The 27,560-nt window shown below is 41.1% G+C and overlaps 1 protein-coding gene across 9 annotated transcripts in view; it reads right to left on the bottom strand.

The window, feature by feature from the left end:
• KNDC1 (kinase non-catalytic C-lobe domain containing 1) overlaps positions 1-27,560 on the bottom strand; it is a 1,149,158-nt gene that overhangs the window by 146,198 nt on the left and 975,400 nt on the right. For 6 of the 9 annotated variants that reach the window (XM_078772405.1, XM_068108891.2, XM_078772406.1 and 3 more), the window contains exons 3-6: positions 19,689-19,803; positions 5,894-5,965; positions 1,335-1,396; positions 32-190 (exon numbers count right to left, since the gene is read on the bottom strand). The exons of 2 other annotated variants lie outside the window; for them this stretch is intronic. In XM_078772405.1, coding sequence (XP_078628531.1) covers positions 32-190; positions 1,335-1,396; positions 5,894-5,965; positions 19,689-19,803 — 408 coding nt within the window. The remainder of the gene's footprint in view (positions 1-31; positions 191-1,334; positions 1,397-5,893; positions 5,966-19,688; positions 19,804-27,560) is intronic. One more of the 9 variants, XM_078772409.1, reaches the window with a different exon arrangement.

Genomic DNA, 27,560 nt, shown 5'->3' with positions numbered 1-27,560 from the left:
CGTAGGGAGAAGGGGGGAGTGGATCCCTCACCTGGAGGATATCACCGAGAGACGGCCGTGCTGCGGGGTTTGGCTGAGACATGTGCATCAAGAAGATGCGGAGACGCTCCGTTAACGTTGGGGGGTTAGCTTCCCTCAGGCTGGCATTAATGCTGGCTTGCAGTGTGCGTGCAACTGCATAGATGCATGACTGGCAGCCATGATGGGACGAGAAAAGAAAAACAAATGAAAGTCATTTACTTTTACATGAACTTTTCGTTAAAACTTTCGTAAAACACCGAATTTGCAACTTATTACTCTTTTATAACATAAAATATGACCACAGGTCCTGAAGCTCACCTGGATCAGGAGACACAGTCAATGACGTCATGAAATATCAAAAGTTTGCTCATGCACAGAATCTGGTGAGGTGATTGGTTGAATGGAATTCCTCTCGATGCCGATTACAGCAATCCACGTTTTTACGGGTTTCAGGTTGAGGGCATTGAGGGCATTGCTGTGGCGGAGGGCATTGCTGTGCTGCTGATGCAATTCCCCCTCTAGATTAAGGCAGGAATATTTTTTCGTTTTAGGCCCGAATTCAACCCATTAATGAGCACAAATTTTGATGCAGTCAATACACCTTTGTTAGGGATCAGATATGAAGCTTTTGGCCAAGTTTCATCAAAATTGCATTTAGTTCAAGCGATAATGACTGAAGAGTTTGCAGACTCTTTACTGACTGCCTTGCCTACGGACACTGCTGGATCGCAAAAGCTCACCTGACTAAAGTCCATGTTAGTTAAAAATGGAAAATGTATGAATATTCATTTTATAACCTCTGCCACCAAAGGTAGACAGAGGCTCTTTTTTCATGCCTGTACGTCTGTTTGTCTGTCTATGAGCAGGATATCTCAAAAAGTTGTGGACAGATTATGACAAAATGAGATGGAAGAGTTGGTGAGGTGATAAGAACAAGCCAATTCGATTTTGTTTCAGGTTTGGATCCAGATCCGGCCTATCAGTGGGATACAAAACGTAAAGTGTTCAGCCTGGCGGAGGTATGCACTCCACCGAGAGTCATTATAGTTACAACTGTAATATAACCGATAATCAAATAATTGTTTCCATTCAAAACAAGTTATGCTGTCAATGGGATTTCTGAGTTGTAAATTTAGGACTATGGAAAGGGTCAAATTGAATAAGACTTTATTTCATCAAATAAAATACCAAACCAATATCACTGCCCATAAATTAGTATTAAAATCCAAAATGAACCAATATTTTGTCATAAAATTTCAGCTTCTGATAATTTGCATGGTCTTGAAGTTCTTTGCATCATGACAACAACTCACCTTTTCAGAGATCGTGGTCTGTTCTTGAGTTTCGGGAGCGATGAAGTACGGATCAACCTCATCTGATGTTGGGCACACACGAGCAGCAATATGTATTTTTTAAAGCTTAACATTTATGGTTTTGTTTATAAGTCCACAAAATTTTGTGCATAGGAAATTACGTCATCTGGCCTGCTTTTTTTATTGGGGGGGGGGGGGGGGGGTGACATTCATTCATTGTAACAATCGATATTTGAATAAATACCGAGAGTACCACGTTGGTTCTCTGCCTTTATTTGTGAATTTTTTCGACACCAATATGAATACAGATGTTTATAAAGATGATTAAATTGTAATGATAATTATCTATAATGTTTGTAACTGAGGCCAAGTAATGCACACTTTTCTCATGTAGAGAAAACCCCAATCTCTATTGTTAACAAAACACGACGGTGGTCCAACATGATGACATCACGCAATGCAGCAGCGTGTTGTCATTGGGCGGAGAACTTTGGTGCAACCGTAATCTGACAGAGGTCATTCACAAGTATTTACATAATTGAATGTTTTTCCGATTAGCAAATAAAAGTGGGATTTATTGCTTTTCCACCCACCTTCCCGCTTTTGTAATGTTGAAGTAATGTGAATGCGTCGCAGCGTTTCATACGACACAGGTGAAATAATGGGAAATGGGAGGTGAGATAAGTGAGTGAGCAATTGGTGGGAGTAATTATAAGCCGATTGCAATGTGCTCAGTAATGGTAATGCATCATTCATTCCATAATTTTTGTGAGGGAAGGGTAGATAGAAAAGAAAAACAGGAAATAAATAAACAACACATCTACATCTCTCTCTTTCTCAGATAACGCGGACCAACTTTTAACCACTATCACAACTTCCTCATATGTGGTGATTTAAATTGTCACCATGCCAAATTGTTCGGTGTTGGTACCTCTCTGACCAGCCATGGCACTTCAGAAAAGGACTGCTTTGACTCCATGGGACTGACTCAATAAGGGAACTTTGGGAAATCCTCCCTTCTGGACTTGGTGATGACTAATTTTCCCGCAAATGTCTCCTGCTCTTCCTTTGCTTCAATTGGTTCATCTGATCATGTGCTGGTGAAAGTCAACATCTCTCATGCTGGCGAGTCTGGTAGTTCACACAAACAGATTGGCAGGGACTGCAAGCAGCCATCTCTCTTCAGGACTGGTCTCCCATATCACTGCCCGTGATGTTAACTCATCCAGGGATTTCTTCCACAGAAACCTGATCTCTTTCATGCACAGATTCATCCCATCTCATCTTTATTATCCTACCGTTCTTTTCAACCATGGTACATTGAATCCAGGGCTGAGGCAGTTGCCTTGAAACAACTTGCCTTCTCTTCCTGGAAGGCAAGTCCCATGGAAGGCAATCTCAGTGCATTCCAAAATGTCCACAACGAGTGTGTATCCACTCTCAAGAGAGTGAGAGAACAACATCTGTTCAACCTCAAGAATGAACTTTCAAACTTGTCTCACTCCTCTGAAACCCGGTGATGCCTTGTAAAGTCTGTCTCTGGTGTATGCTGCTCTTCCATCCCTTCCCTATCCTCAAATGACACCACAGCAGTCTCTGCTGGAAAATAGGCAGAATGTCTCAATTCTGTGTTAGCTTCTAAATCTTGCATCCCCAACTACTCACTCTCGGTACCAACCCTTCCCTGTCGTACCCAACTGCTCCTGGACAATGTGTCTTTTACTCTTGAGAGGGTGCAGAAGGTTATTTCAACCCTCAAATCTGACTCTGCAACTGGACTGGATGGCATCAGCTCACGTGTCCTAAAAACCTCCTCTGCTGCTCTTTCACATCCTTTCTGCCATTTTCACTCTGTCATTTGTGCTCGGTTATCTTCCATCTTTCCTGGGAAAACCACATTTCCAAGCTAGCCTCCAAAGCCAGTCACCGACTGGGCATCCTCCGTCGTGCGAAGTCCTTCCTTGGCACACCTGAGCTCCTCACCACATACAAGGCTTTCACCCGCAGCTCAATGGAATACTGCTCTCCCCTCTGGGCTGGTGCTCCTGCCTCATGCCTAGCTCGTCTTCACGCTGTGGAAACCAAAGCTTTCAGAATCATTGGAATCTCCCGCGATGAAGCTACCTCCGAGGGCCTTTCACTTACTCACCGCAGGCAGGTTTGTGGTCTTTCCGTCTTCTACCGACTCCTCTCTGGCCTTGCCCCCCCCCCCCCCAGCTCTCTCTGTGCTCTGTCCCCCAAATATTCCTACAGGTCGCACAAGATCTGCCAGCAACACTCTTATGGTTAAACTGCCAAAATCTAGGCTCTCTGCTCACCTTCACTCTTTCAATCCTCTTTTCTTCCACCTCTGGAACAAACTCCCCCACTCCTTTCAATCCCACTCCTCCCTCCAGGTATTTAAAACAGCTGTTCACCACCATCTCTTATCTGCCCTCATCCAAAACCTTGATCTTTTCTACCCCCGCTAATTCACCCCAGATCCACTTTTCTGAAATTCCAACTTCTTTCCTGGAAGTCCTTGCAGTGTCCATATGTTTTATACCTCTCTCACCTCCCCCCCAAGCCCTCTCCTTCCCACAGATCTCTCGATGTCCCTGCTCTCAAATGTTGTGTTTGTGTCCTTCCGTCCCCCTCTCTCCCCATCTTGTCTACCGCTCCCCTTATTATATGTTTTATGTGTCGGTTTGACTTGTTGTGTGATTATGGTCCCATTAGTGAAGTCCCATTAGCTCTTTCTAACATGTAAAACAATGTAAAAAAATCTGCTTGGAAATCTGCCAACATCACTGCCTAACAAAAATGTGCAAAAACGTATCGCCTGTACTACAGACCTGATACAACTATCAGCTTACTTCCAATCATCAGCGCGAGGTCATGGAATCCATCATCACAGTTGATATGAAATCCTTCCTTTTCTCCAACAACCTCATCTCAGATCACAACTTTGGTTTCAGACCAGGTCATTCCACCTCACCTTAAACATGGTGCAACTACTCACCTAACAATAAATGGAGGACCTCAATGTGAGACATGAAATCAAGGCTGTCTCTCTGGACATATCTCGTGCCTTAGATCCAGTCTGGTATTTAACCTTGTTGTCCAAATTCTCTGCCTATGGAATCCAAGGCTAACCCAACACAAGGTTTATTGACTTCCTCTACCCTCGTAGCCAATGTGTGGGACTGAACGGAATCTTTCATCTCTCATCCCTGTCAAGGCTGGAGTGCCCCAAGGCAGCGTTCTGGGCCCAGTCCTATTCCTGATATTAATCAATGATCTCTCAGAGTTTCTAGAAAATCCTTTTTATCTATTTGCTGATGACTCCAGTCTCTGCCATGACATCCCTCATAATTCAGACAGGTAGGCTGCAACCTCTTCCCTCTCTTCAGATGTTGAAAAAAACAAACTGGTCAAACACTTGAAAAATGTCTTTCAATGCTGAAAAATCTCACACTCACTATCTCTCTCCAAAAGGACCATCTTGCAAACCTCCCACCTCTACCACCCATTGACTTTCTTCACAATCCTCTTGAGGAAGTTCAGCCATGATCTTGGGTCTCAGTTGGGTCTCACTATCAGCCATGATCTTTCTTGGGCAAACCACATCAGCCATGATCACTACCAGCCCCCATCACCCTGGTTTCTGCAGAGTGCACACTGTCCACCAGCACCCCCATTATGGTGAAACTACCGAAATCTATGATCACTGCTCACCTCGACTGATTTGTTCCTCTTTTTCACCGCATGTGGAACCAACCTCCACATTCTTTTCAACCTCATTATTCTCTCCAGATCTTCAAGCCAAGTGTTCACCACCATCTCAGATCATCCTCAATGCAAAACGATGATAGTTTCTGCCACCATTAACCACCCCCCCCCCCCCCGCCCCACCCACCACAGCCCCACCTCCTTCCAAATTTCCAGTTGTCCTCCTGGGAGTTTCCTTCTGTACCCAACTCATCCACGCCATGCATCCTCTCCAGCCCCCATTAATTCCTCCCCACATCCATTGTTTGTCCAAGTCTCCCTCTATCTCGGCCTTCAACTCTGCTGTTGGTGTTTCCCCCTCTTTCTACTGTTCCTTTTACATCCTGTTACATCCTGACCGTTCAGTATGCTAGCTCTTCCACTAGCCTCGACTATGTTTACAATAATAATAATACTAATAATAATAATAATAAAAATAAACACCAAATGCAACTAAATGTAGTTTATCCAAAGATAGAAAGTTTTAGAAAATTAGGGCTTGAAGAGGTATTATCATTCAAATGAGAAGTTATATTTGTGTGTTTAGTTTCATTGTGGCCAGTTCTGCACAATTTATTGATATACACTTGTTGAACTCTGAAAAGACCAATCAATTTATTTTTCAAACCTCCAAAAGATTGTACATATTTCCCAATCGACTGAACCTAGTGATTTTCAACTCCAAAAATGGAAATATATAATTTTGCCCCATTAGCGAATATACTTAGGGATGAGTGTTCCTCCAAAATAAATCGAAAGGTGACATTCATAGCTCATCGCAGCATTTCGAGTGAAAGAAGCCTCCTTACCTTGCTGGCTGATGTAAGTGAAATTGACTTCTCCATTCTGGCTGACAAAGAGTGTATCTGCTGAAATGTACGCTGAAAAACAAAAACAAAATTTATTACAACCTTCAATAAATTGATCTTGGCTGAGTTATAAACTGTCATCTTGGTGTTTTGCAGGCCGGGAAATTCATAAATTTGTACGTCATCACTCGGACGGATGTTAAACTGGGCATCCTGTCTGCCAGCTTTAGTTTGTGGACGTTAAACATCTCACGGTGTCCGAAGAGTGGACAATTATTTATTGGCAGCATCCTGAAAAATTCAAAATTAATGCCATGACGACTACTGGGAAGGCAATGGTAAACCACCCAGCGTAGCACTTGGAAACGAACTGTTCCTGCAGCATAGTCGTTCAGTGAAGAGATTGAATTGTTTACAAATTTTGATTTTGACTCAGTAATTCTTATTGCATATTATGTGAAGCATATAGGAAACACAAAACAAAATGTTTGGGTCATATTGAAGTTTATAAAAAGGTGAAATTGTACTTTCTATAGGTATTAAACACAAGTTCTCTCTCTTGCTACGGCAACAGGAGGTCATGAGTCACAACCAGTCATGCTCCGAGCACCTGTCAATTGGGACCGACTTGCCAGCGGAGATGTAACGAGACAGAGGAAGACTAGCAGCAATACCTTTTGGCCTGAGACAAACACAACTATTGACAAGGATCAAAGTTATTGTAACGAAAGTCATTGTACAAACAAGGAAAAACAACATAAATTGAAGTACACCTGTGAACTGGTCAAACCGCAGTGTCGGAATAAATGTCTAGTTGCGAGATTAATCTCATTTCTTGTTTCTGCACTTTATGATCATGATCTACAAGGTGATCTTTGACAAATAAACTTTTTTATTCATGATAAACACCGTCGGACCCCGTTATTCGTGGGTTCCGCGTATTCGCGGTTGATAAAATGCGACCTGTTTCTCTATTCACGGAAAAGTGTCCCTCAAATTCGTGGGGTTTTTTCCTGTTCGCGGCTGTGTCCCACGAATTCGCAGATTTTTCGGGGGCACAAAAAAAATAATTCACGAACCACGAGCTTGACACATTTATAAAACCTCTCCTTCACCAGCCATGCACAAAGCAGCTGGACGGACGCAAAAAAAACATCTACGAGCCACGAGCATGACCTGCTCCTGCATGACCTGCTTCTGTTTCGCGTTTTCATGGCTTTCGCGGGAGATCCCATCATTAACACTGTGAATAGCTTCACGTGATATCCTGCTGCCTTTCACGGGTAAACAATGTTTCGCGGGATATCCCAACAGACGGTAAACATTGGTAAACATTGCTTCGCAGAATATCCCACCAGCTGCATAACCTGTCATCCGGGCAAGTTACTGTACAGAATGAAGTTACTGCATTTTTTAAAGTGGTGAAGCCGCTTCATTATTTGGCTATGTCTGTCCGTCCGTCAAAATGAAGAAGAACCTTTCGAACCCACCATGATTAATTCTAAAGGGTTCTAAAGGGTAATTTTAAAGTGTAATTCGAGAGGGTGCTAAAGGGTAATTCTAAAGGGTAATTATAGAGGGTTCGAAAGTGTAATTATAAAGGGTTGAAAAGGGTCATTCTAAAGGTTCAAAAGGGTTCTAAAGGGTAATTCTGAAGGGTAATTCTTGAGGAATCTAAAATGTAATTCTAGAGGATTCCAAATGGTCATTCTAAGCAGTTCTAAAGGGTTCTAAAGGGTAATTCTAGAGTGTTCAAAAGGGTCATTCTAAAGCGTTCAAAAGGGTTCTAAAGGGTAATTCTGAAGGGTAATTCTTGAGGAATCTAAAATGTAATTCTAGTGGATTCCAAATGGTCATTCTAAGCAGTTATAAAGGGTAATTATAAAGGGTAATTCTAAAGCGTAATTCTAGGAGATTCTAAAGTCATGTGTGGTTTACCACAACGGTCCATTCTTATTTATTATTTAGAACAAAAACTTCTACAAGTCATCTAATGCACAATGCCCTGTCTTTTATTATTTTCACCAAAGATTCCAATCTTTTCTTTTCACATCGAGACTCAGATGTTTTCCTCACGACTTAATTTGGAATATAAATCCATCTCTGATTGGATAAAAGCTAATAAATTGTCACTTCATTTAGAGCCTAATTTCATATTGTTTAGTAATTACTTAACTACCCTCCCACCCGGCCCATGAGATATTGTGACCGACAGTGAAAATATAAACAAAGTTTCTTGTACCAAATTCTTGGGTCTAACAATTGACGATAAATTGTCATTGAAAACCCATATTGACAACTTGTGTAATATTATTTCAAGAAATGTTGGTGTTATTAATAAATTGAAATGGTACTTTTCTTCATCTGTGTTATTCATGTTTTATTCCGCATTGATTTTGCTTTATTTCAACGATTTCAAGCATACTTGACTGGGGCAGCTCAACAAATGACCAATGCTTAAAACCTGTGTCATTGAGTAGGATTTAAGTTTAAACCGAATATAAATGAGTTGCCACAGGTGTTGACTAGTACATGCTTATGAAGAATAATTAATATTACTGCACAAGACAGGCCAATTTTATCTTCCTTTTACAAGAACCATTTTTGTAACGACGACATTTATTTATTTTTAACAGTGCTAAATTCTGCAATTTTTTGGAATCAAATGTTAAAGAAATAAATATAGCTTGAATGGATGTAAACGAAAATTAAAAATATTTGTATTAAGTTCATATTGTTTAAATCATCAATACGTTACAGCTGGATGTTACAGCTGGAGTTACAGCTGGACAATGTCATTGAAAGTAGAATTCACTTCACACCTCAGATTTAACATGCATATTTAGAATAACACGACAACTACTGTGTGTGAAATTATTCCCATAATGCAATAGATTTGCAGACCATGTTTTCCCCTTTTCCTTTTTATTTTTCTTCTCCTTTTTCTCTTTCTCATTTCTATTTACTAGTGAGGTACCTGTGCTACACATGGGTGGGAGGCCATAAACAAACAGACAATGCAGAAACGGCGAAAGCTAAAGCATGAAACCAATAAATTCCACATTCCTGTCGCACCTTCAGTCGCACGTCAGACATGGACAGCAAGTTCGAGAAGGACTCCCATGAAAAACGTACCCGTTTGCAAACAAACAGGTACGTTTGTTCCATACCCAGTCAATGGCGAATCTGCATATGGCGATCCGTGAATTCACGTTTAGAAAGTAGAAGCCGTCACGGCATTTCATCATTCCCTTGAACTCGATATCTCTTTTTTCATTCCAAACAGCATAACTCCAATCACAAATTAAATAACATTAATATACAAAATAAACTTTTAACAACATTCGTGACATAAACAAATATTTAGATCCTGATGTGAAGTTCCGTACAGTTGGGTGAATACAATTACGAATTCAAAATCGTAATTGTATTCACTCAATTCCAATCATCAATTGATACTTTAACAAAACGATTAACACAATTAACGTTTAATGATTTAACATTACAATTGAATGACGGTTGTTTTGGGATATTCTCAAACCTGCGCATTGCCGTCATCTGTCCACTTCCGGATTTGCGGCAGGTTCATAATTGTCATCAAAATCTAAACAGTATTTGTAGAATTTCAATAAAAGCCACATCACTGTTCATATCGGTAAATATTATTCCTTCGTGTTTGGAAAAACTGGAAAATTGGAAAATTGGAAAAAAATTGAAAAACAATATAGACTATTTTACTCCAAGGGGTCCCAGGAATACCCGCCCAAAATATCGTTGTGATCGATTCAGCCGTTTTTGCGGTACATTCGAACGGACAGACGGACATTTGGTGAATTATAGTAAGATGTGTTTTCAATTATTAATTAATATTCGTATCAGGAATCTCAATTCTACAAGCTTGCTTTTTATTATGTTCCGACACATGATAATGTATGATATGAACTGTGCAACGATCTGTTTTTGTCTACTTCTTGCTTGCATCACACATTTTATTTTTACGAAAACAATCTTTTTCTTCACCGTCTAATATGAAAACTTTAATTTTACTGTAATTAATTGAAATGTAGAAATAAACTAAAACTTGAAACTTAAATCACAAGTGAAACAGAGCACACAAAAAAAATTAAAGGGCTAGTGACACCAATTCATGTTATGATAATAATAATAATAATAATTCATTTATTTTGTATAGCGCTTTTCATGAAGCCCAAAGGCGCTTTGACAGAGTGCAAAACATAATGCATAACAAAACATGAAAATAACAATTGCAAAAAGACAAGAATCAATAGGGAAATATTTAAAGCAAAAGGAGGGAGAAGGAGAAGTGATAGTCAGGGGTTAAATGCTGTGGGTTGAATGTTGAATGCAGTGCTGAACAGGTGGGTCTTTAGTGATGTTTTGAATGTGGTGAGTGAGGAGGAGTCTTTGATGGTGTGAGGTAGTGAGTTCCAGAGGGTGGGAGCAGCGATGGAGAAGGCCCCGTCCCCCCAGGATCTGAATTTGGTCCGGATGGGGGGGGGTCAGGAGGTTGGTACCAGCAGAGCGGAGGTTGCGGGTGGGAGTGTATCTGGAGAGGAGGTCAGCCAGGTAGGATGGGGCCAGGTTATGGAGGGCTTTGTAGGTCAAGAGGAGGATTTTGTACTGGATTCTCTGGGAGATGGGGAGCCAGTGAAGCTTGTAAAGGACGGGGGTGATGTGGTCACAGGTCCGGGAATGGGTGAGTAGACGGGCAGCGGAGTTCTGAATGTATTGGAGTTTATTGGTGATTGTTGAGGGTGAACCATAGAGGAGGCTATTGCAGTAGTCCAGACGGGAGGTGATGAAGGCGTGGATGAGGGTTTCTGCAGCCGTGGAGGAGAGGGATGAGCGGAGACGGGCGATGTTTTTCAGGTGAAAGAAGGCTGTCTTTGTGATCTGTTTAGTGTATTTGTCGAAGGAGAGGGTTTGGTCAAAGATGACGCCAAGATTCCGGATGAGAGGGGAGGTGGATACTGGGATACCGTCGATGTTGAGGGCAAAGTTATGGGTGGATTTTGTGAGCGTTTTTGGGCCAATGATGATTATTTCAGATTTATCACAGTTAAGTTTGAGGAAGTTGATTTGAAGCCAGAATTTTATTTCAGAGATGCAGTTTGTCAGGATAGAGTGGGTGTCGGTGGAGACGGACTTGGTGGAGATGAAAAGCTGGATGTCATCGGCGAAGCAGTGGAATTGGAGACCATGACGGCAGATTAAGTGACCGAGGGGGGACAGGTAAAGGATGAAGAGGAGGGGGCCAAGAACTGAACCTTGGGGGACACCTTGGGGGAGGGGAGCAGTGGGGGATTTGCAGTTATTGATGGAGATGAACTGGCGTCTGTCAGAGAGGTATGATTTAATCCAAGAGAGGGCAGTGCCGGTAACGTTAAAGGTGGATTCAAGTCGGGTGAGGAGGATGGTGTGATCGATGGTGTCAAAGGCAGCGCTGAGGTCGAGGAGGACGAGAATGTTGAGGTTGCCAGCGTCAGAGGAGAGGAGAAGGTCGTTGGTGATTTTGAGGAGAGCAGTTTCAGTACTGTGGTTGGAGCGGAATCTGGATTGGAATGTTTCATACAGGTTATTGGCAGAGAGGTGATGTTTGAGTTGAGCGGCTACAGCGCGTTCCAAAACTTTTGACAGAAAGGGTAGGTTGGAGATGGGTCTGAAGTTATTTAGGGTGTCAGGGTTTAGACCAGGTTTTTTTAGAATGGGGGTAACAGCAGCAATTTTGAGGGATGGTGGGACGATGCCTGTAGACAGGGAGGAGTTTATTGTTGCAATGATAAGTGGAGAGAGAGCAGGGAGGGAGGCCTTGACAAAGCTGGAGGGGATGGGGTCAAGAGTGCAGGTATCTTCACTGCTGTTTCTATGATATGCTATCATTCTATGATAGAAATATGATATGATATGATAGATAGAAATATGATAGCTCATTTAACTATGAATTCAAAAGTGAGATAATTTCTATTAAAAACAAAAACTCTCCATGAACGACATTTTGATTCTTATTGAGGGACACCCCTTGCCCACGCGTCAATTTTACACCCATGAGCCTGTTTCCTCCTATCTGAGCCCTGCAGCATGTTATTTGAGGCTTGGACATAATCTAATAAAATGTTGTCACATCTTGGAGAGATGAAAGTATCTTTCTCGTAGAATATTTTGAACATCCCTCGTATTGGTCAAGAAATAAGTATTAAAAATATAATTTGACACAAATGAGTCACTGGATATGCCTCCGCCCATATTAGATGTCAACCCACTGTTACATACTTTTGATCTCAATTAAAGGTCCCATGAAAAATTAAAGGTCATGAGAGAGAGATAGAGAGATAGAGAGATAGATAGAGAGATAGATAGAGAGATAGAGAGATAGATAGATAGAGAGATAGATAGAGAGATAGATAGAGAGATAGATAGAGAGATAGATAGAGAGATAGATAGAGAGATAGATAGAGAGAGAGATAAATAGAGAGATAGAGAGATAGATAGAGAGAGAGATAGATAGAGAGATAGATAGCGAGATAGATAGAGAGATAGATAGAGAGATAGATAGAGAGATAGATAGAGAGATAGATAGAGAGAGAGATAGATAGAGAGATAGATAGAGAGAGAGAGATAGATAGAGAGATAGATAGAGAGATAGATAGAGAGATAGATAGAGAGATAGATAGAGAGATAGATATAGATAGAGAAAGAGAAAGAGAAAGAGAAAGAGAAAGAGAAAGAGAAAGATAAAGAGAAAGAGAAAGAGAGAGAGAGAGAGAGAAAGAGAAAGAGAAAGAGAAAGAGAAAGAGAAAGAGAGAGAGACAGATAGAGAAAATAGACAGAAGTGGCAGAGAGAAAATGTCAGATGCTTCTAACTCGAGTTATGATCTGCAAAATGATTTTCAAAGGGCATATGACCTTTTACCTAGTGAACCCAAAATTGGATCGGTTTCTCTTTGTAACGCAGTCCATACTTGTGCCAAGTTTGGTTGAAATCCCTTCTATGGTTCACAAGTTATTGTGGTAACAAATATTTTCAATTAAAGGTCACATCACCATAGACCTTTGACCTTTTCAACTCAAAATCGATCCTATTCATCTTTCCATCATAGCACATACTTGTCTCAAGTTTTGTAAAAAATAAATCCCTTTAGCGGTTCACAAGTTATCGTGGTAATGAAAATCTGCTACGCATGCGTGCACGGACGGACACACAGCCGACCAGACAACCCGAAAACATAATGCCTCCGGCGCCTTCGGATGTGGAGGTATAAAAACGTCACTACTTGTTAAATCATGGCAGACGTTTCGAGCTCAAAAGGCACAATTGCATATTTTATCAATGCAGCACCTACGATTATACATTCAAACCTTAAATCGATATGCCGTTCGATTTCTATCATTCCAATTACAACAAAGCACATCCCAACAAAATCTCCATTTGAAAGGATATAAATCCTATCAGACACCAAGTCTTGAGGTCAACTGTTACGAGTCACTAATACAGATATTCATGGATGAACCAACTTTCTCCAACATCTAAAAATGTTTGATTGGCCTAGTCTCCCAAAGTGCATTTCAATATGCTTTTAGTTCTCACTTGTTTGATTTTGGATTTATTTGATATCGCAAGATAATACCAATACCTTGACTTCAAGAAAATATGCGCATGCTGTATAGCTCTTTTCCATTCCCATTTGTGCTCCTAATGAGTTCCTGCCTTGATAAAACCTTTTGAGAATTGTTAGATTGGGAAATACCTGCAATAGTAAGTGTAGCAATAAATTTAAGGGGCATTTAAAATCCAATCTCTCCTTCCATGATGAAATTGCAAATATGTACAGCTGGCATTAATTGTAAAGGCCTATCTTTAGAGAAAGTGCCCTTTTGGCTGGACAGGTCCGGACGCATGTTAGAGTATGAGCACTAGATGACTGATAAACTATACAAGATGCCTTGTGTTTGGTTCCTAAATATTTCAGTGTTCTGCATATTTTTGTGATGCCAGAGAAAGATTGGAATATGACGGCGATTGATCAACCATGAATTCAAACAAGGAATGTTGTTCGGGTGCAGTAAATGATGCGAGCAGGTTGGTGTTTGAGACCGAGGATTTCGGGCTGGAATTACAAAAGCGTTTAATGAAGAACTTCCGTACTCAGCTAGATTGTCAATGAAGGAATGTCTTCTTTTTTTTTTTTTGCAAGATTATATGAGGCTCACGGAAGAGGTTGGCGGTAAAGAGGCAACAAACTGACCGCAAACCGCCATGGCGATGCAAGCACACGTGGATTTGATGGGCAAAATGGTTGATCATTCGGATGCATTCCACTGTAGAAATTAAGTAAATTTTATCGATATTTGTTGCCTTGTTTTCTTCAATGGATTGTGGACTTCCTCTATTGTGGCCTTCCTCTATTGTGGCCTTCAGATAGCCCCAAATATAGAAATCTGGCGATTGTGGGGTCATTTCGACAGCAAGTCTTCGACTGATGACTGTCACCATAGTGCGAGTTGAGCCAGTTCAGTGAATTATTTGAAGTGTGGGGAATGCCTCCAGCCTGTTGAAATCATTGATCCTCTCAAAAAACCTCCATGTTACTGCCTAGGGCCTACAAAACATCCCAATCGCCTAGATGTGACATTTTGTATTGACAGTCAATGACTTGCCTGTGTCTTCCTCAAACCATAAAGGGGCGAACATTCCATGTTCACTGATTGTGACCCAGGCAGTGCATTTTTCTGAGTGCAGAGGTCACTCGAGCACTACACTGAGGGATGGGGGGGGGGCAGCAGGGGAGTCAATCACCAGTATACAGTTCTTGGAGCTTTTGGAGCTGACATGCCCAGAAAGAAGGAAATAGGCCTCATCAAAAAACTAGACATTATCAAGTAAGTTAAAGGCTTTTCCTCGATCTTGTCTGCAAACCAATTAATTATTGGTCTGTGAACCAAGTAAGAATTCTTCTCACTGATTCACGTAAAAGTCCAAGCTCTTGACTCCTACGCCTGTGAGATTTCTTTGAGGTCTTCTGCCCACTGAATCACGAACAAGGTCAATGTTCTCAGGAGACCTCACATCTTGAGGACGTCCCAATTGTGTTGGTTCTCCAGCACTTTTATTGTTGGAGATTTGCAACAGTGCCTTTTACTCTGAACCTTTTGACCCAGGCAAACATCCATGACGTGGAGGTCGCAGTGTAGGTCCCAAACTGACATTTAAACTCGATTTGAGTCTCATTGTAGGAGTCTGTTTAAAGAAAAATCTCTCTAGAATAAGAATTTTTCCTAATTGTCCTTGGCATCTTTAATAATGGAATTGTCACCAACTTTCGTCGTCTGTTTTGTGGTTCACTCTTCCTTAATCACCTCAAAAAACAAGAGGTTGTCATCAGTAAAATGGAAGATATCAGATAATAAGGTCGGTTCCGTTTTTTGAGGGTCCACCCTGTACATAGGGATGGGGGATCACATGAGATGGCAGTGAATCACCTCCATGAAGCACTGGAAGGAAAAGTGAGATTGAACGGTCTCAGAAAGGTGGTCTCATAAATGGTAGAACAGAGGAACAAAAGAGTGGAGGTGTAAAGAAAGCCTAGATGTTTGGGGTTTAGGTTGAAGGGGATTATTTGAAGAATGCATGTGTTTTGAAAGATATTGGGAGGGCCAGAGGGCTAATATTTGGGGTTTAAGTTGAAGGGGTTGGAGTGAGGTAAAGGAGAGGTGGTAAAAACAGAGGTCACCCACTTGACCTTGATACGAGAGAAACAGATCTTGTGCTTCGGCCTCAATGCAGGACATGTCAATAACATTGAGAGATTTAGATTAAAACACGACACAAAAAGAGACAGATAGTAACCTCCGGAACCAGCTTTTATTGAAGAGCAATACTCCACTGAGCGATGTATAAAGGCTCTGTACTCAAGATTTTTTAAGGAAAGTCTTAGAACGGCATGACATTGGAGGTCAGCTCTACTCTTGGTTTGGTCCAGAAATTCACCATCATTGCTTGTTCACCTGACATGGCTGAAACATTGCAAGAGCTTTGACAAAGCATCAGGTTCAGGTCTTAACAATCATACATTTTCAACTAATTTTCAACCACTTTGTAGCATTTATATTTTCTAATGCAAACAAATGGTCACGTTCCGGTCGAATGAAGGCCTTAGGATGTAATGACGGTAGAATGAAGGCTGAAGGATGTATCGACGGAAGGTCTAGCACACAATAAGGGTGCGTCTCCAGTTCATGTAAATCTAGATGGGGAGGCCCATTTGTGTTTTGTTTGACGAGGGCGGCGTTTGGCAAAGGGAGTGCGCCTGCTGTCCGTGACAGGATACAAACATATTCCTTATGCCTACCAGTCAACTTAGTCATATAGGGTCAACTTAGGCCTTAGGATTCGTCCTATAGGACGTCCGTCCTATAGCACGTCCTACAGGGAGCAGCGATTCGTCCTATAGGACGAATGACGGATATAAATTATGACAGAGGTAAAGGCTATGTTTCATATGAGTGGAGGTATAGTAGTAGTTGTAGTAGTAGTAGTAGTAGTAGTAGTAATAGTAAGTAGTGTGTAATACTTTGGAAAAGTGCTCACAAAAGAAAACCTTCAAAATGTGCTGTCGGTGATGCTTCGCTGGTATAATGGACCAGGTCTAGAATAAATAAGTACAGATACATTCAAAGTACATCGCCCCCATGCCAAATAAGTAAATAACATACACTCCAGCGCGTGATATTGCCGGTGCCTTTGGTGCTGAGCAATGCCGACGTGTCGCACGTGGATAGTGAATTGGGAGGGAGCAGGTACAATAATTGATTGATTAATTGCATAATTAAAATAAACAAATAATAATTGTAAAATAATTAATTTCTTAATCAATTGGCTAATAGCATACCTTAGCCACCAGTATTTCATCCAAATCTGTAACTTTTTGAAAATTAATCAAGTAATTAATGGGGGAAAATAATTAATTAATTAATTAATTGATTCATCAATAAATCATAAATATCCTTCACAGCCAAATCACTCGGTCATTGTCATGTCCAAATATCATCTTCCTAGCTCAAAAGGTGCCGAAGATATTGCCGAGATGAGAAAGAAAATAAATAAGTACTTAATAAATTATTGATAATAATTAATAATGAATAAATGGATTGATTAATAAAAAAATATAAAAAATTACCTTTTTTGACAAAGTACTTGCTCACTATTGTGCCCAAATTTCAGCTTACCAGCTCAAAGGACGGCTGAGATATCGCACAGACAAAGAAGCTAGAAAACAAGAAAGAAAACAAGAAAGAAGGAAAATAAACTAACAAACAGAGTGAAAACCGAGTACTCCCTTTCAGCGCAGGTCATTGCCGGGCCTCCTTTGGTGCCCGGCAATTACGTCATGCAGCGCCTGGAGATGGAATAGGAAAGGAGCGGTGTACAATATGGATAACTACTGAGGATGTGAAGAAAAAGTTATAAAACTTAAATGCAAACAAGTACAACAAACAAACAACAAACCTTTGCAAACCTGCTAGGTGTCCTCTTCAACAAGGCATTGGATTAAGACTCCTTCAACAAGACTCCCGACAGATTGGAAAAGGAAGTGTCGCAGCAATTCTCAAGAAAGGAAGTCATCAAAGTGCATTCAACTCTAAACCAAGCAAGCCTAATCTCTGTCACTAGAAAGACCATGGAAAGTCATTTGGGACATAATTATAGATCACCTACTAACAACTTCCTTGTGGATTAACAACATGGCTTCATGCTGGGTAGCTCTCATGCACTATGTGTTTACGCTGGGTAGTGAAGAGTGGACTGGGATGCTAGATGAGGGAAAGCCAGTGGTACCTGAGCTTTAAAAAGCATTTGATAGTATTCCACCTGTAAGGCCGCCGAATACTTTATCAGCTTAAGGAATATCTAGAAAAACCGTGCAATGGATTAGAGTCTTTCTGATGAACAGGGAGCAGCGAGTCATTGTGAATCGAGTATATTCTGCATGATCTCCTGTTTAAAGTAGAATCGCACGAGGAAGTGTTTTGGGGCCAATTTTTGTTCGTTTACATTAACGACTTCCCAACCACAGTTGGCCATATGGTATCCTTGCATGCAGATGCCACCAAGCTTACAGACCAGCATGCAGTGTAGACCAGACACAAGCCATTCAGGCCAATTTAAATTGCTTGGTAAATATGGGTCAGAAAGATGGCAACTTCCATTTAACGAGAATGAATGCAAAGTATTGTACATTGACCGTGGAAATGGCGAGCGAGTCTACCTGATGCAAGGACTTGAGCTGCAAAGTGTACACCCAAAAAAGGAGGAGAGTCACCATGAACAGGGAGCTCAAATTACATCAGCTGTCAACAGCTACTTGGTATCGAGAAGAAAAACTTCACTCCGCTCAATAGGAAAACGCTCCTACTCCTCTAAGACTCCCATGAAATCCCACTTGGAGAATGGTAGCATCTTGTGGCACCACCAATTTAAGGTACATGGTAAGACTAAACTAGTTTGAGAGCTTCGAGAATCTCCATAACCATGCTGGCAGGGTGGCCTAAAAGTACGCACACTCACCTCTAAGCTGTCGAGCCAGAGTTTGAATCTCGGTCTAGATGTATAAACCGTCGTTCCGGTGTTTCACAAGCAGGGGGATTCATGAATGTGTGTGCCGTCTCTCGGATGGACGTAAACTGGGCATCCCGTCTCCTGGCATTAGTTGGTGGACGTTACAGATCCGACGGTGTCCTTCTAGAAAAGTAGGCAAGGTATCGCCGGCACCCTGGAAAAATCCCAAATTTCTGCACTAATTTACAGAGAGCATTGCATGCATCCTCAGCCTATGATCATGCCCTGTAGCCTTGTGCTGCATATGAAAGAAGAAGAAGATCCCCATATCAAGACAGACTTAGACATTTAAACAAGCCACCAATAGATTGCCAGAAGAGACGTGGGTGCATGATAATTACTTCACCAAGTCACAGTCGGAGTACAAACTGAACACTTATCCACTGCAAAGTAGAGAGCAAGAATAAGTCATCCGCTAAAACTCAGAGCTTAGCTGACTAAATGTGAGAAGCAAGTTTTCGAGTAAACAGATTATTATAGTTCCTGGAGGGAAGCATTAAGTGTCCGCGGTGTTTTTGAAGAAACTTTTTGAAGTTTTTGAAAAGTCCCTCTTTTTGAAGAACAAGCCCAAAAATTTTCATTGGGCTTGGCCGGGATTCCAACCCGGGACCTCTCGCACGTGATGCAATAATCGTGCCCCCTAGACCACCAAGCCACATCACTCAATGTACTACATTAGTGAAGGTCTCCCACAGACCGTGGTGGAAGCAGATACTACATAGATAAGCTAGACAAGCAATTCAATCATTCCTGATTCCTTATGGATTCACACACGTAAACAAATCAACTGTGATGGAGTGATCAGGAAATACAAGACACCTACATCCCTGTAATTGACATGATGACGATGATGATGATGATCAGCATCATCATCAATGGTGCAATAATACTATGGAGGTCGGTCATTCAAATACTTATAACAAAAGTTTTTCTGAAATAGACCTAAAAATGTTCTTTCCTCAAATTCCAGAAATTCTGGTTTGAGTACATCACCATTTACCAACATTGTTAAAAAAAAAAATTAAGAGTTCCCCAGGTGAGAGGATTTCAAAAATGTAGTTCAAAATTTATTGATTCCGTTTGGATGCCCATGGAAGGTAAGTTTGCCAGTTGGTTGAAATGTACGTCACTAATGGGGTACCTATTTGACAATAACAAACCTGGAAGCTGGTCCAACCTACTGAGAGCCAAGGCGCTTTGTTGAGTCAGCGACCACACCACATTCTCCACAACAGGTCGTCCACGAAATCGCATCAAATCTCGTAGGGAAAGCATCTGGCGAAACAAGAACAGAACAAATAGTTCAAACAGAGTAGATAGTCGTCCTGAATTTTCACTCCATTCAATACGATGCATTGATCAGGGAGAGAATCGAGAAGGTGTCACCGATCTCCTCCAGACAGCCAAACTGGTACATTCGGCAAATGTGTAACACTTCGTCAGTGCTGTGGGGTATCTCAAACCCCTGGCGATGTTACTAACCATGCCCAAAGCCCCATGGCACTAACCGCAAGTATAGACATGAAGTTAGCTTATGTATCTCATCTTACTATAATTCACCAAATGTCTGTCTGTCTGTTCCCAGGTACCGCAAAAACGGTTGAACCGATCGCAACGAAATTTTGGGTGGGTAATCTTGGGACCTCCTGGAGTAAAATAGGCTATATTGTTTTTCCAATTTTTCGAAAATTTTCCCAATTTTTCGAATTTTTTCCCAATTTTTCCAATTCCCAATTTTTCCAATTTCCAATTTTCCAATATTCCAGTTTTTCCAAACACGATGGAATAATATTTACCGATCTGAACAGTGATGTGGCTTTTATTGAAATTCTACAAATACTGTTGAGATTTTGATGATTTGCGTGTGATACGATTTGACGGATGTTTATATAAATCGTTTAAAATTAAAAAAAGCCTTCAATTCCTGATATTTTGCCTTTTCATTCGGGCCTCCCAATTGAAGCCCCGCCCATAGGGCGGGTACCGTTGCTAGTGTTAATAATGCTTTCTTTATTTTCGTGACCTTTGTGACTGCAAATATTCACCTCGAGATGGTGTGTGGGAGATACCTTGTGTTATCCGAGTGAGAATCGCAGGAGCATTTGTTGTAAAAGTTTCTGCAAAAGGTTTCTTCACCAAGGAAATGCAATCTATATTATTGGGAGAATTGTCGGCTCAGAAAATAATTCAAACTTATTAACCTCCACTCCAATCACTCCTCCTTCCAAATTCCCAGTTTCCCTATTGAGCGTTCCCTTCTGTATTCATCTTGTTGACCCCATGAGTCCTGTTCTGCCCCCCCCCCCCCCCCAATTCCTACCCCACACCAATTATTTGTCCACCTCCCTCTATCTTGGCCTTTTGGCCTGTCCCGTTCAGTGCACTAGTACTAGCTTTTCCACGAGCCTCGACCATGTATCCATGAAAAAAGCTAGCGGAGTTGCTTATTTACACAACATCAATTATACGATTCAAATATATCTATAAACCAATAAACAACGAAAAGAAATAATGATGGTGATTACCACTCCTACTTCAACGGCTCCAATTCATCGCAACTTCTTGTGGGGTCGGCTAGGGAATGTTTTTGGTCCAAATCTTCATCACAAACCGGCTGGTCAGGCCTGAAGTTGACAAGAGCTTGGAATTTGTTCAGGGCATTGGCGATAACTCGCCTACCCTTGGCAAAAGACACTGTGGGATCTTCACCATTCACCAATTAATGCTAACAGTTGGGACAGCCAGCTTAACATCCATCTGAGAGAGTACCTTGTAATATGTGTGTGGAGCACCAATCAGACAGTTTATTGTTGTGTCTGGAATCAAACGCAGTGGAGACGGCTAAACGATAAGTGCGTCATCTCCGCAAACTGCCACACACCAAACAACTATAGTGTGCATTATGTATTCCCACTTGTAAATTATACAATATTTAAAATGTATTTCAATGTTTTCTGCAGCTTTTAACATTCCTTGTAATCACATACAGTATTTCCGCATACAAAGGTGAGATTTCTTTTAGCTTAGCCTAATGTTGAAGACTTTGATGCGGAGGAACGCTGGGAGACAGACACACGAGGCCTGTCACGTGCTTAGTCTGCCATTGTTAAAAGTAAACTCATTTACTTTCTGAAAATGTTCAGACTCACTTCTTTCATTCAACAACTTGTACTCAGGTGCACGTGATGGCTCAAACAGCAATGTCAAAAGATCCGTTAAGAGTAGCAAACGAATTTAGCAAGTTTGCCATTTCCATCTGAATATGGGGCTCATTAAGTTGGGAAACACAGTCTCAAATCCCATGCAGGGTGTTCATGTATTAATTGGCTATGAATGTATTTGTAATTCATGTGAAAGTTTAGTGACGTCACTTCCGACAAAGAACACGCACGCACCCATCCCCATAAGTCTTCGATACCGTTGAATAAAATAAAACCTGTACTGGTTAATATACATCGAAATAATTCATGAAGACGAAGAATGTTTTAGGTATGTGTAGAATGTATGAGTATATTGCCAGAGAGGAAAGTTGTCATCAATGAAAATGAAGAAGAAGAACTTGAGTTTTATACACACAGCCTTCCTTTAGCAATGAAAATACCATGCCATTTCCATCCCAACCACTTCCTGTGTGTTTGTTTGTTTGTCTATGAACACTGAACAGGATGTCTCAAAAAGTTGTCGACGGATTCGCAGAACTTTTGGTGGAGAGGTTGGGTGTGTGACGAGGAATAATTGCGTCGGTTTTGGTGAAGATTAAAATCCAGATCTGGATGAGAATTTTTGTTTTTTTAATTGTTGAAGTGATTCCTCATCATTGAGTGATAGGGCCAAAAACGATATAAAGTCTGATATTTCAAAATGTTGTGGACGGATTATGACAAAACTTGGTGGATGGGTTGGGTAGACGACAAGAACAAGCCGATTCAATTTTGGTTCAGGTCCGAATCCAGATCCGGCCTATCAGTGGGATACAAAACGTAAACTGTTCAGCCTGGTGGAGGTTTGCGCTCTACCGAGTTCCGTTCTAGTTGAAAATGTTTCAACCGCCAGGCTGCATGTGGCCTGCCATTAACCTTACAAACATATCTCATCAAATCTGATGGAATTCTCTTCAGATGTCAACATAAATTCAGAGAGTTTTAGAAGGGGAAGTGCAAGACAGAATTAATATGTTCAATCAGCGCATGATACATACACAGCACCTCTATTCAGTGGAACCTGTGAGCAGCACTAGAAGTTCAGATTTTATCATGCATTGTGACATGAGCTCCATCTGATCTCACACAAATGGGAGTTATATAATCATTCGCAGCAACACAATTGGCCAATTCATCCGACACACGGATTATATAAAACATTGCATAGTGCAAGAAAGACCTATGCAAGGGAAGGGGAAGATGAAAGTCATTAACAATTGACGAAGAAGAAGAACCACCACTCCTTTCATGTCGCCAAACACCTTAGGTTGCAGAAGCAGTTTTCCATTGGCTAAGTGGGCACAATCCTGGACGAATTGCCACTATGATGCAGGATAATAAAATGGCTCATTCCTCCTAGTAAGCCGGTACTCATTCTGCCGATATCGGAAGGATGACAGACCGAGTCAACCCACATGATGTTATTTAATGATGCGACAGGGCCTCAAACTCACGACCCAACAATCTTAAGTCAGACATGTTAACTGTTAAGCCAACACCAAGCTTCATTAACAACAAGCATTCTGAATATTGCGCTGCAATACCTGTCCCCGACCAAAGTTCAAAGTGCCATAACTTTGTCAAAAATGATCGAATATGCAAATTTATGCACGGTTGATGCTGGTTTTCAAACTTGATCTGAGGTATGCTGAGACACATCATGTGTGTCACGCCTCGCCTCGTTGATAAGCCCGCAAGGTCGCTCCGTGAAGCAGCCTGCACGTATTGCACTGTGTGAATTATATAATTACCAACTCACGGTCTGAGGTTCTGGTCATTCAAGAGTTATCCATTTAAAATATATATATTTTCGTTTAATTAACGATATCTGCCAAACCACGTGCCCGATCGCAAATTCCAAAAGGACATTTTAGTAGACTGACATGCTGAACTGATTTGTGAAGTTTTCCCTCGATTGGATCAAAAATGAGGGAGGGGCTCGGTTTTAAAGGTTCATGCTTAAAAACGTCATAACTCTGAAACCATCAGTAATTTATTATATTTCCCGGTTCACGATCAATGATCGATGTGTATATATATATATGTTGCTCGGTTTGGCTCCGCCCCTCCCGAAAGCGTGCGCTGTGTCGCGCTGTTGACGTTCGCGAGACGAGGCTGAGGACGCGCAGTGCGGCTTGAGGAGAACTCGAGAACAAACAAGAGATATCCATTTAAAAAAATATTTTCGTTTAATTAACGATATCTGCCAAACCACGTGCCCTATCGCAAATTCCAAAAGGACTTTTTAGTGCTGAACAGATCTGTGAAGTTTCCCCTCGATTGGATCAAAAATGAGGGAGGAGCTCGGTTTTAAAGGTTCATGCTTAAAAACGTCGTAACTCTGAAACCATGTGACGCATGACGTCATGCTCACTGACTTTTTTGTTCGTCATGGGTATGCGATTCTGCCTGCAAAGTTTGGCCTCGATCTGTTCAGCCGTTGCAGAGGAAAAGGGGTTTTCGTGTTTTCACGAAAAACAATATGGCGACCGAACCACGTGACCTGTGACGTCATAATTACCATTAAAATATTCTACAGACCGAGTCCATCATATGGTGAAAATTTTATCTCAATCGGTCCAATTATTGCAGAGAAATTGGTTTTTAAAGGAAATTAAAACTTAAAATGGCACTGAGTTAAGGATCATCAGAATTATCAGAATTCCCAAAGTTCAAAGTGCCATAACTTTGTTAAAAATGATCGAAACGTCGTGAAGTTCGAACTTGATCTGTAACTTATCATGAGGAAACCATGTACCAAGTTTGAAATCATTAGCATTAAGCGTTTCGAAAAAAGGTCCGGAAAACTGTTCTTTGCGTGACGGACTGACGGACTGACAGACGGAGGGACGGCGTGCAAACCTATAGTCCCCTCCGGTGTACACCGGTAGGGGACTAATAACAGACTAAATATTAGGAATATAGGGGAAATAATAAACAAAGGCGTGTCTTCGTTAGCAAATTAATGAGCAAAGTGCTTTCAATATACCAAACTTGCTTAAATCATGCAGGAACCAGGCCAGGAACATAAAAAGTTGGCTCTCTTGGTTGAGCACAATAAAAGTTTGTGCGAGATAATGAACTTCATGCCGTCCATTTTGATCACCATTGGGTTTGCGTTTCAAAAATCATTGTGTTCTCATCTTTTATTAAGTTGCGGGGACACTGTGGCCACTTGGGCTGTGCGATAAAAATGGTTCACATCAATGAAAATTACTCCCAACAGCTACCCTATTTTTCCTTTATGATTCATGAGTCTAGAAATAGTTTATCTTCCACTCTTAAACCAATGTCTTGCCATCATTCATGTTTCCTCAGTGGCAAGGTCAAATTGATAATACTTCCTGGTTTATACAAGAACATTACATCTTTACGCCATTACAAACCTCGTTTTTCTCAGCAACCACATGTCCAATTGAGACGAAACTTCAGGTAGGAGCGACACCCATGTAGAATGTTTCTATGATAATTTTGATGTCATGGGTCACGTGGTATGACAGCCATCTTGGATTAAACACAAATAATTAAAAATATATTTCTCAGAAACCGCTGAACGGAAAAAATTGAAACTTGGCACATTGTCAAGTAGTCCCAACGAGGAGCAAAAGCATGATAATGATGACATCATGGAGAAGTGGTATACCAGACCATAAATGTTTTAACTAAATGCCTTTTGCTAAAAATCTGAAATTGCATGCACATGATCTATGACCAATTTGTATTGAAATTTTACATTTATGACATCATAGGCCGCATGGTTTGGCAGGCATATTGGATTTAACTTAAAACCTTAAAAAGCATCTCCCAAACCACCGAAGCGATCGACTCGAAACATTACAAGAGTCATCAACTGGGCATGGCGATTAAAAGTTGATCAAGAAAACGTCATCGGTCACATGGTGTGGCAGCCATATTGGATTGAAGGAAAATATTAAATAATTATATCTCAGAAACCGCTCGCCCTATTGATGCGAAACTTTTAAAAAGGTCATCTAACACTATTGCTGCATTTAGTTTGAAAATTATGCGTTATGCTATAAACTAGCAAAAGAAAATGAGCTCTTACACGAGCCTCGATCTTGTATACAAAAAAAAAGAAAAAATGAAAAGAAAAGATGATGTCATAGGTCACGTGGTTTGGCAGCCATCTTGGATAGAAAAACGAACCTTAGCCAATCAACACAAAAATTCACAAACGAGATACCCTACACATGCATATGCAGAGTACATTTTTGATGCCATATGTCACATGGTTTGGCAGCCATATTAACTTGAGAGCCGATATTTTTAAAAACTCCCTTTTCTGAAACCACTTCACCAATCGATGTGATACCATGGTAAAATGTCATGCCTGGTAAAAATGTGATACTTGAGAACAGCTGAAGGGATTTAATTCAAACTTGTTTATTTTTTGGAAAGTCAATGAGGGTATCTACCCATTGTCATGGACAGGGTATACACGGAGGTATATTGGTGGCACAGTCAAATTGCTCTAGTTTAAACATGGAAATGTCTTTGTATGCCTATGAGAAACTTCTTTCAATCTAGCTGTATGAAAGAAAAAGTGTCTTTAGTCTTTTAACACAGGAAATTCCTATACTGTTATTCTGCTCCCTTCCCACAAGGATTGGCTAACCACTCACCTATGAGCTGTCTAGCCTGGGTTTGAATCTTGTCCCAACTATAAACTGTTATCCTGGTATTTCCCAAGCAGGGCAATACAATGTTTGTGCCGTCCCTCGTGTTGATGCTAAAATGGGTGTCCCTTCTACTGACATTTGTTGATGGACGTTAAAGATCCCATGGTGTCCTTCACGAAGAGTGGAAGAGCTATTGCCAGCACCCTGGCTAAATTCCCAATTCCTGCTCAAACTTACAGGTGGTATTGCATCAGCGGGCACAGCTGCAACCCCAGCAAATGATGCTACCAACCGCTATGTGCTGCTTATGAAAGAGGAAGATTGGCTTACGAAACCCTCAATCTACTTCTCTGTCCAATAATTGGAAGAGGTGCAGTCCTTGAAGTTCCCATACCTCACAATCTGTCACAACCAAATATTTGGCGAAATACATCTCAAAACTGGCCAGTAAGTCCGACTGACTCCTCAGTGGTCTCAGCAGAGACAATTTCATTCCGAATCGCTCAGAGCTCACGACATTGTACAAGGCTTCCGTCCGAAGTATCATGGAGTCTGGGACCCCATTTCTGGGCTGGTGAAACTGCTTTCTTCCCTGGAGGTGATCGAGTATGAATATCTCCATGTTGTTGACATATTTTGGGAGGAAGCCAGGTTTGCTCTTCTGCCCTTCTGAACCTACTACCCCGTGTTTAGCTCCCCCATGAGTCTGGTTGTATGCAAACAAAAAGTAATACTGACAAGTTCCTCAAGAACTGATGACTTTTCTGATCAATGTGTGCTAGGCTCTCGAGAAATGCATCATATGTTTATTGCCATGTATGCCTGTGCAAAACGTACATTTCTTTCAACACTGCAGACAAACTATGAGACAAAAAAGCATTACTTTATAGCGTGTGCAAATGCAAAGATTGGTTCTGCCTTAGGTTTGGTCGAGCACAATTTCACCGAAACACTATGTCTTGATTTTCCTGGCGTAAAACAGAGGCTGCGTTTGTTTGCATATTTTGAGACATCTGGGACTCAAAATATTGAGGCTAGTTTTTTTTCAACAATATCTAAGGCTAATAAAAGAAGTGGTAGTGGAGGTTCATACTCATGACAGAGCATCAGGTTACTCATAACAAATCAAGAATGCTTCAATGGCAACAAGCGTTACGCCTAGGTCCCCCGTCTAGTCGGTGAAGTGATGCGA

Source organism: Myxine glutinosa, chromosome 2 (genome assembly GCF_964187855.1).
Source record: "Myxine glutinosa chromosome 2, kmMyxGlut1.1, whole genome shotgun sequence".
NCBI lineage: Eukaryota > Metazoa > Chordata > Myxini > Myxiniformes > Myxinidae > Myxine > Myxine glutinosa.
This window is presented reverse-complemented; position numbering and strand designations above follow the sequence as displayed.